Source organism: Carex rostrata, chromosome 2, assembly GCF_964058835.1.
Source record: "Carex rostrata chromosome 2, lpCarRost1.2, whole genome shotgun sequence".
NCBI classification, from domain to species: Eukaryota; Viridiplantae; Streptophyta; class Magnoliopsida; order Poales; family Cyperaceae; genus Carex; species Carex rostrata.
The window spans coordinates 14,833,417-14,844,137 of NC_135919.1; the positions used below are offsets into that span (position 1 = coordinate 14,833,417).

The following is a 10,721-nucleotide window of genomic DNA, read 5'->3' on the forward strand; positions in this document are numbered from 1 at the left end:
GATTCCTTTAATTTTATAATAGTTGTTTAGTAATTTTTAGAAATAGAAAGAATAATTAATAATTTAAATATGTTAGAAAGAAAATTAAATAAATTAGATAAAATATTTTATAATTTAAATGTACTAAAAGGATCCTGAAACATTTAAGCAAGAATTTTTCTGGTTGTAAAAAAATTAAACTATTTGTTGGTGTGCTATTGAAAAAAATAAAAATACTCCGTATCTGAATTATTGATCCCGATACAAAAGTCACTTCTAGTAAATATAGAAATTACCATGTTCTTTCTATTTCTGAAAATTATTAAACAATTATTATAAAATTAAACAAATCAATAAAATTGTGAGACCTCCAAATCAATGTGCGGCACTTCAAGAATGAAGTTGCATATTGATTTGGAGTAATATCAAAATTTTCCATTGAGGTGTTTTTTTTTTAAAGGGTATAAATAAAAATTTCGGCCATTTGACTTTAGTAAAAATTCTCTTACAGCAGTTAGCGTTAGCTAATAAACGGAGCGCTGTTGGTTGATCCCGCGTGGGCCCCAATTTAAATGCGTTTCGTGTACGTTTTTGCGTGTTCTTAACAAACCTACTCAGAAAATCCCTTTTTAAGTAGCGTTTTCTAAAAGCCCTTTTTTTCTTGTTAGTTTTTATTTCCCCCTTCTCTCTCCTCACTTTTTTTCTCTCTCACTCCGAGGTCAGTTGATCATGCCGAGTTGCTCTCATTTGGGTATATTCTAATCGCTTAATCTTTCTCAAGGAAGTCGAAGTCCAACAGTTTTTCGTTTTTTTGTGTGTAATTTTTTGTTAATCTATGAACTTCTATGTGCCAAGCTGTTTTAGAAGGTGAAATTTGGTGTTTGGTTTGAAGATTATACTGCAATCTGAAGTAAGGGGCTACTCTTTGTTCGTCCAAGCAGTTGGGTATCGAATCAATTGATTTAATTAGCTTTTGGCTCTGGGAGATTTTGCAATTAGGGTTAATTTAATTGGGCATGTGGGTTTCACTTGTCTGGATCCATGGTTCTGTTGGTGTGATGTTTATGGATTTCTGGGGCAGGAGAGAGGCTGATTGGGTTGATCTTGATTAGGTGCTTCAAAATTTCTCCAAGTACTGAATAGAAAATATCTCCAATTAAAGGTTGTTTTTCAAGGATATGACCCAAATTTAGGGGAAATTAGATTCTCAAAATCTCTACAGTTTTGGCCTATAAAGAGGCCATTCAGCTATGGAGGCTCAAGTTGGAAGTGGAAGAAGCTTCCTTTACGGCACTGGAGCTGAGCTGGAGTTGAATTTGGGAAAGAAAAACTATGAATGGGACTTAAACAACTGGAATTGGGATGGAGAGTTATTCCTCGCTAGACCTGCTAATGGAAATGGAATCAGAATTGTAAATGGCAACGGCAACGGAAATTTTGTTGCCTCAAACAGTTCATCTTCTTGTTCTGAAGAAAATGGAGTGATGACAATGGCTACTGGTCAAAGTCAGACTGAAGCTGAGAAAAGGCGAAGAGTAGGGGTAGTTCAAGAAGATAACAGGATTGGTTCTCTTAGCTTGCAGGTCGGGGCCAACCCGGTACTGGTTAATGGCAATGGATTTGTTGCCGGTGGAGAGGAGAGGGATGCGAAGAAGGGTAAGGTGGTGGCCCAGGCAAGTAACTCTACCCGACCGTCTTGTCAAGTCGAGGGGTGTGGGGCCGACCTTACTGGGTCGAAGGATTACCATCGGAGACATAAAGTTTGTGAGATGCATGCAAAGGCTACCACAGCTGTTGTAGGAAACACAGTCCAGCGCTTTTGTCAGCAGTGCAGCAGGTAGAAGAGTAGATTTAAAATTTAAAACTGATCTATAGACATTGTGATGATTAGAATTTTAGTTAGGCACTTTTGCTGTGGAAGTCAAATTACTATTCCTTTTGACTTTAGAATATTCCCATGATCATTTTTACCGCGATAACAGTTTAGGTGCAGTGTAGCTCTGAGATGGTTTAAAATTTTTAGAAAAAGGAATATATATTTTCTTCTTCAATCCTCCTAATTTTAATACAGAAACTGTAACTAAGAAGTATCAGACTCCGGATGATCATTTTGTTATCAACTTTACTGTGCAACTATAGACTTGTTAGTTTTTAATTTGAAAGGATGGTAAGGACGGAACATCTCTGCAAGATTGTAATACCAATATAATTGCCTTTTTTGGCACCTGTTTTTAGTTTTTAGTGCAGCAGGTATACCATCTGTATCCCAGTTTTAACCTCTTTTTCTAACCAATGTTGCTGTTTCCTGTATCCAATTTCTCTTGTTTGTTTTATTTTAGCTTGCACATATATTCTTGGACAAATCTTTTTTCTTTAATCGCCGATTTGTTTAGGTTTCACCTGCTCGAAGAATTTGATGAGGGGAAAAGGAGCTGCCGGCGGCGTCTGGCCGGGCACAACAAGCGTCGCCGCAAAACCCAGCCTGATGCTGCCTCCACTCTTGGTGGGGCCGCTGCATTGGATGAGAAAACTACTAGCTACATCATCATAAGTCTACTTCGGATCCTCAGTAGCCTACATTGTATGCAGATACCACCTCTGTTTTGTTTTTACCTCACTAATATTCCGTCATTCTGGTCCCATCTTTTGTTGGTCTTTGTAACACCCGATATGCTAGTCCTGTAAAATTTGTGCTGTTCAGTACTGTACCAGTGCTACCTCTAGCTAGTGAGATATATTTAGTTATTTACCATACCTATATTTATGATACCTGTGTGTACTTCTTGGGACAAGTTTGACCTGTTAATTCACAAGCTCTTTTTATAACTGCAGAATCTTGAAATTGCCCCATTTGTTTTTGTCAAGTAAAGACTTCCAAAATAAATATTATCTCATGAAACTTCTTTCTTCATATCTATCTATTTCAGCTAACAACACTGACCAGCCAAAAGAGCAGGACTTGACAACACATCTATTAAAGAACCTCATTAGTCTTGCTGGTTCAACTGATGTAAGGAGTCTCTTGGGGCTTTTACAACCGCCATCACAGTCGCAGAGCCCAGAGAAGGCTGGTACTAGTGCGGGCCCCTCTTCTGACGTGGTCACAAACCGCATGCCTCCAGCTGAGGTAGAACGGTCAGCATTGCCTTCATCGAGGGTTTTTCACTCCAACGGGTCCCCCGGGGAGAGGAACTCTGTATCAGTTGCAATGAATGGCAACAGAGTGTCTGCTATTCCAGGTGAGATTTGTTGAGTTGATTTATTTTCCTTTTTTTTTATTTCCTTTCAAGGTAGGGCAAAGAGCTCAAGTGTTTTGTTGATCATGTTACGTGCCGATGAGTGCTTGCAGCTATTTCTACTGGAACCAGTCCTGGACTACCTTTTGTTGATTAGCTTGACATGTCTAGTACATTTCATTTACCTGGTTCAGAAATCAGACCATTGCTTTTATTATTGATTCCTTTTGTATTTTTAAGTAAACCCAAATTAGTAACTCTCCAGAAAATTCCCCCATAAATATGAAATAATAATATTTTTCAAGAGAATTTGAACTAATTTGATACCAAATTTGAATAAAGCTGTAAAATTTGTAGCTCCATTGTATGAAGTTTGAGTTTATAAAATTTTGAAGTTGAAATTCAATAGATTCAATTCAAACTAATCTGGAATACCTCTTTCAAATATTGTTGCATATCTCAACATAATTGCATTAATTGGACTAAATTCCATTGATATTTGACAATTTTGAAAAACACACTGCAAATTTCACATGTAATGATGGATAAATTTGATTAAAGTTGCAATTAGTTGAGAGAGTGCGACCTAAATTTGGGATCTTTGTAGGACGAGAGCATCATAGGGCAAATGAAAGAGGACAATGGAGCAGTTGAGATTTGAATTCTTTCTTTCATTGTTTACGACTTATCTTCTTAGGGTTGGGAGAGAGAGATGAGTGGGAGGAAGACAGAAGGGAGAGTGTGACTTTAGAAAAAAAGATAATGGAGGTGAAGAGGCATTGTGGAAATTGTGGGACTTCTGACAAACATAAATTTGTTGCGACAAAGATTAGTGGCCAAAAAAAAAGGTTTTATTGTAAATTCAGAGACATCTGAAAAATTTACCCCATACTTTATAAAAAATTCCAAAACCACATTCCAACAGCTTATCAAACCAGTAACATTTACATAGTACTAACTGAGAAGAAGACTCTCATTTCAGCGAGTCAATTACACAAACATTACAAATTCAGTTGGCTAGTTCGATTGGGTGTCTATACAGGGCCTCCTGCTCTATTTCTTTGTTATGATGCAAACAAAAGGGCTGCTTCCTGTTATCTCCTGCAGTGTCCGGTTGCTGGGCTTTGCATTGTCTAACAGTAATGATGAGGTGACATGTTGCAAGGCATGGCATGTAACAGCATAAATGTGTGATATGGGCAAGGCATACTATCCGCGGTGAGGCTCAGGCCCTCGAATTGATGCAAGAGAGAATCATTGTACATGAGTTTTCAGAGAGAGAGAGAGAGAGAGAGAGAGACAGAGAGAGAGAGAGAGTGGGGATCCACATGGAGTAATATCCCTTTCTTTTTTATATTAATCAGAAGATGATAGTCAGTTTCCCTTTTTTCTCTGAACAACGGTGAGGGATCGAAAAAAAAAAGAAGGGATGATGGTGGTGGGAGTTTACACCGAATATATCGCTTCTTTCAATTTAAAGGGCCATCAGTTGATATTATACTTACATAGAATGAGAATAATGGCTTTTGGTGATAGATTCCATCCTAGTAGAGGGTGTTATTAATATTTGTCTTCTGGTGACTCATCTTGATGGGGTATTATGAGCTGAGAGGGGTGTGGGGTTAAATGCAATCAAGGCAGATGGGATAAAATAGATGTTTTTCTCAGTCTATTTTGATGGTCTTGAAATAATTTGTTTAGGACGTTTTAGAGGGAGGTCATATCATTTCCAAGATACAAGAAAAAAACCTATTGTAAAGTTGCCCTAACTAAGAAAGCAAGCTTATATGCAATTTAATTGTGCTTTCCAGAGTCAGCAGTTGGCCAACCAAGAATAAGGGATTTTGATCTGAATGATGCTTGCAACGACACAGAAGAAGCTGAAGATGGGGCCCAGACGACGGTGACTGTGGCATGTAACGATAACGGGTCTCCCAGCTATCCTGTCTGGATGTCACGAGATCCCCAGCAACAGAGCCCTCAGCAGACAAGTGGCAATTCAGAGTCCTTGTCTGCTCAATCTTTATCGAGCTCTAATGGAGATGCTGAGGTATATGTTTTTTTTTTTTTTTTTTATGATAATAGTGGAGGAAACCCACCGATTTCATTAATGAAACCAACAAGCTGTTTAGGTACCAAATGGCTGGTACCATAGTTCATATAGCAAAAATGAGTATATGTTTTTACTTAAAAAGGATATTTAGCTTGTACCGACTTGAGGACCTCAATTGACAGGTACGGTAAAGTACAATACCCTGAGTTTGCAGATAAGCACAATCATACCATCTTAATGTAAATAACCTCCCTATAAGTTCTCAACTGAACTGATATTTTCTCAATTCCCTCTCAATTGCATAAATTAGTGCCCACCTGCTTCTCCAAGTTTCCAATTCCAACCAGACCATTTTGCCTCAGTTGAGAATTTACTTTCCAGATATTTTAACACTATTTTTCAATCAACAATGAATGCACACCACAATTTGGCCGACAGAATTCTGCCTCAATTTTTGCAATTAGCACAGATTTAGACAAAGGAAAAGCAAAAGAAAAAAAGGACCACAAGAAGGGCAAAATGTGGTCAAACCAACCTAGAATTATACCATTATGATAATAATAGTTATGACTTCTTCAAATTAAAATTTCACTGTTTTCAGTGCCGTACGGACAGAATTGTATTCAAGCTCTTTGGCAAAGATCCTCATGATTTTCCTATTAATTTACGGGGCCAGGTAACATTACTTGTAAACTGTTTTTCTTCATTTTATGATTCTTGTTTTAGCCCATAAATTTCTTTATATCTTTACATTTTTGTTAAAAAATACAGATATTTAATTGGCTAAACAACACTCCAACTGATGTGGAGAGCTATATCAAGCCGGGATGTGTTATTCTTACTATATATTTACGGCTACCAGAGTCCAAGTGGATAGAGGTATGCTTTTGAACTGGTACTGTTTGACATATTTCATACCATATTAAATGTTTATAGTCTGATGCATGATTGATTGTACTATTCGCATACAGTTGTGCAACGACTTGCACGCCGAAATTGAGAGACTTCTGATGAATTGCACTGATGATTTCTGGCTAACTGGTTGGATCTATGTCAGAGTACAAGATGAGATAGTTTTCATTTGTGATGGTATGTGCTCTTAATAAGAAAAGATAGACTGATATAATATTGATTGAGGCTATGTATGGGATGTCTGGGTCCACGCCAAACGTCTGTCTGAACAGTTAAAAGTTTTCCTATTTTTATATTGGGTTTTATGTTAATTTGTAAGAGTTATATACGCTTTCAATTCTGTATTTCAGGTCAAGTAATTGTAGATGCAACTGTGCCTCTAGATGGTACGGACTATAGTAAGATTATGTGCGTCAGACCAGTCGCTGTGCCTTATTCTAGTAATGTTGAGTTCGAAGTCAAAGGCTTTAACCTTGCTAAGGAGTCAATGAGGTATTAGTTTCTAGATCATATTTTCCTATACTACACATTTCGTTCTTGTTCTTTTTCATTTTCTTCTCTTTTTGTTGCTAATTAGTTTTTTTTTCTGCCTTTAATTGGATCTTTTAGGCTTTTCTGTTCATTTGATGGGAGACAGTTGTTTGAAGACAACTCAAGAACCGTGGCTATTGAAAGGCGTGATTCTGAAACCCAGCATGGCGGGCCTGACCATATAGTAACCCTAAATTTCTCATGTTCTACCCTCAATGCAAGAGGAAGAGGATTCATCGAGGTTCCAATCATTTCTCAAAATTTTGGTGTACAACTTCTGTTCATCTTAGTTTTGACTCTTAATGACATGACATTTTACAGGTGGAAGAACATGGTTTTGGCGACAGCTTTTTTCCGTTCATAGTGGCTGAAGAGGAGGTATGTTATGAGATTCGTGCACTTGAGGATACAGTTGATGTCCCCACGCTTGACAGCTCCATTCCAAGGGAGGAAGCTTTCAAATTTTTAAACGAGCTTGGCTGGCTCCTTAGAAAAAGTCAATCCCTATCTCTCTCCAACACTAATGCCCTGGGTCAAGGTGCATTTCAGCTGACCCGGTTTGAGTGGCTCATGCAGTTTGCCATCAACCGGGATTGGTGTCATGTGGTTAGAATGCTTTTGGATATTTTATTTACAGGGGCTATAGATTTGGATGGTAAAAAGTCTCCTAGAGAGGTTGCCGTTTCAATGAATTTACTCTTAGATGCAGTTAGGAGAAACTGTAGGGGCATGGTTGAGACTCTGCTGAGGTATTCGTTTAATGGGGAGGGGTATATATTTAGACCTGATGCCCCAGGTCCACTTAAGTTGACCCCACTTCATACTGCGGCTTCTAGGAGCGGTGCTGAGGGGTTAATAGATGCGCTGACAAGCGATCCCAACATGGTACTTATTTTCCTTAATGAACAATTCTCTGGTTCTTTTCCAATTATTTTTTTCACTTACCTGTGGTTCTTTGGATGCGATTCAAGACTAAAAAATTAAGCCTCTATAACCTTGAATTGCACCATATTGTTATCAAGCAAGCTGAGGGAGAAAGGCAAAAACCAAGATCCAATCCTTACCAAAGTACAAAAGGATGCTATACCAGGCTATTTTTCTTGGCTTTTTATTTATGTATCTAATGACATCCACATATTCCAGGTGGGAGTAAGGGCATGGAAAACTGTACAAGATGCAAATAATCAGACCCCTGAAGATTATGCTCGCGAGAGATGCTTCGACTCATACCGGCAACTGGTACAGAAGAAACTCGACCAACAACATGAAAATCCGCATGTTGTAATCGGTATACCGGAAGTCATATCCACTGGTTCTACTTTTGGTATCTCTGGCAAGGCAGTGGTACCGCCACCGAGGCAGTACTGCAACCTCTGTACCAGACAGGTACACCACCGGACTACCTTGACAAGAACCTTCTTGTACCGGCCTGCTTTGCTGACTATGGTTGGCATTGCCGCTGTATGTGTGTGTGTGGGTATATTACTTCACACGCCGCCAAAGGTTCGATTTGTAGTGCCGTCATTTAGATGGGAGTTGGTAGATTTTGGAGCTATTTAAGGTTGTTGCTACTATTGAGGTAATTAATTAGGGTTTAAATGTTGTGAGGTTGTGCAAGTTGTTAACTGATGTGTAAGTGTGGCAACTATTTTTTTTTTTTTTGTAAACAAGTGTGTAATGATCCCATTCATATGTCATAAAGTAGGTTTATATTGTCATTACATTTTTTTTCTTTTTCTTTTTGGGCCTTGTTATATATAATTGTTTAGTGTTACTCTGTGTTTAGCATAGTTTATTAGTTTGTGTAGCTTGAGTAATGTGTATGGAGCCCCTTTTGGCCGATTTAGTTAGAAATACCAAGGAATGTGTTTTGAACTTATTGTCTAGTTGCTATCTGGCATTTTGTTTACCATAATTTTTTATCAGTCAAGCTCAAATCTTGTTGGGTGGTTTTTGCTTGTGCGCTGCAATATCCTTATCCCTGTCATCGCTCATCTTCTTAGTTGATATGCTGCATTTTAAGAAAATAGTCAATACTTTTGAGCTTTGAGCATAGCATCTGTGCATCTTCACCTGTTGCCGCTGCTCTTGCCTTTATTTCACCCAGTGTTGTAAATAACGGTATGCGGTTATCGAACGGACATGGTACCGTTAATCGATTAATCAGGAATAATTGGTCATAATTGAAAATAATTAACCGATTAATTGAAAATTTTTGTGATGTTTTGATTACCGCCAACGATTAATTGACCAGTTAATTGGTCTAAATAGAAGTTTTTTACAACACTGATTTCACCTAATCCTCTACTGTTGGTACTCGCTTGGTACGATTACCATTTAACATTTCTACTCCAGAAACTCATTTGGCATCTAATTCTGTGCTAGAATAGAAAAAACTATGCCAAAGCACAATTTATTTGTAATTTAAGCTTAGGGAGTGGTTAAATAACTTATTCAGATAAATATTTGCTTGCAACACGTGCAATGATGTGAAAATGGCAGCCGTTGGAAGCTTTCCAAATAACAAAATGTTCGCGTTGCTTCGGCCGTAATTAGCTGATGCTATGGGTTAGCAGAAGTTTTGCTTATTTTCTTTACAATGAGTGCATTTTGTTATAATAATAGAATTTTTTTTAGTAGATATATATACACATCTTTGATAGAAAGCAAAAATAAAGAATGCACCTGTAATGTGTATGATTAGTAAAACCTTATATAAATATTACTTTTGCTGAAGGTATCTATGTTTGGAGCTGATTTGGGACTTTCAGGATCAGTAGAGCATCTTTCTATAAACATGCGTTTAAATTTTTGTTTCGATTAACTGGAAACAGGTGGTATGATTGCACCACTTTCGTTAAATGAAATATTATATAAAGGAAAATTAAAAACACGAGAAATAAAGAAATGGATAAGACCTTTAAGGTTTTAACTAAAAATTAGTCTAAATAAACACGATCAATAAGAACTTGATATTTTTTTTTCATAGTAATGCTTATATTATATCATAGTTAAAAAGACACATATAACAAGAATAATATAAATTAGCATCAATGCAATACAAGGCATACAATTCAGGTGGCTTAAAAATAAAAATGATACACTAAATTTTATAAAGAAGGTTAAAAATTGTTTTCTTAATATGAAAAAATCAAGTACTACTTTGTTCGTTGAAAATCACAAAAAAAATTCAACAAAATTCACGGGAAATGCACAGAAAAGAGAGAGAGAGAGAGAGAGGAAAGCACCTTGGCAGCCGCTGCCAAGTTTTTCAAAAAAAAAGAGAGAGAGAGGAAAGAGGACTGTCCACCAACACCAATTAAATTATTTTTCAGAGATAATTGGTTTTTACTGGTACAAATGGACTACCCCGGTAAAATGGAAACCCGAATAAACTTTTGTTCCTCATTTTAATTGAAAAACGACAACATCAAATATAATTATCAACATCTTTTTTAAATTTTATTTTGTAATAATTTTTTATTTTCTGTGAACCAACTTAAAACTGGAAAAAAAATTTAATTAAACATGATCAATCATGTATCATCACATGAAATTTTCTATGACGATATGTGACTATTCTCTATTATTTTAATTAACATCACATGAAATTTTTTGATAAGGTATTGTAACGTGATGTGACCAGATCTGTTAGTCACACCACGTTTTTCATTCGCTAATCATTCTTCGAAACTATGTGATATTACTATTTGAAATATATATTATTTTACACCGAAAAAATATATGAAAGCAGATTGTTTCATCTACAGGTCCATGGGCCAGGAAGAGCTTAGCTCCACCAAAACTGGACTGTCATAAAAGTTTGCCCCCGATGCGTTAAATTTACATCGCTGAACTAATAATGAGCTCTCATAGGGTCCAGTTTTACATAGCTGAGCTCCCTATTTTAAAGGCCCAAAAGATGAAAAAGAGCACCATTCTACCAAACTAATTTCAGAAAGAACGTAGTACACAAGGACAATAAAATACTTAAATTGCGGATTGTTGGG

General features: G+C 36.9%; 1 protein-coding gene across 1 annotated transcript; it reads left to right on the forward strand.

Moving 5' to 3' along the window:
* The first annotated feature begins 605 nt into the window (after positions 1–605).
* On the forward strand, positions 606–8,429 carry LOC144544619 (squamosa promoter-binding-like protein 6). The gene is made up of 11 exons (XM_078293165.1): positions 606–1,816; positions 2,373–2,560; positions 2,907–3,218; positions 5,027–5,265; positions 5,870–5,944; positions 6,040–6,147; positions 6,240–6,357; positions 6,531–6,672; positions 6,790–6,952; positions 7,033–7,596; positions 7,855–8,429. Exons 1-11 carry the CDS (start codon positions 1,230–1,232, stop codon positions 8,269–8,271), a joined length of 2,913 nt encoding a protein of 970 aa, XP_078149291.1. The 5' UTR covers positions 606–1,229; the 3' UTR covers positions 8,272–8,429.
* Positions 8,430–10,721: the final 2,292 nt, after the last annotated feature.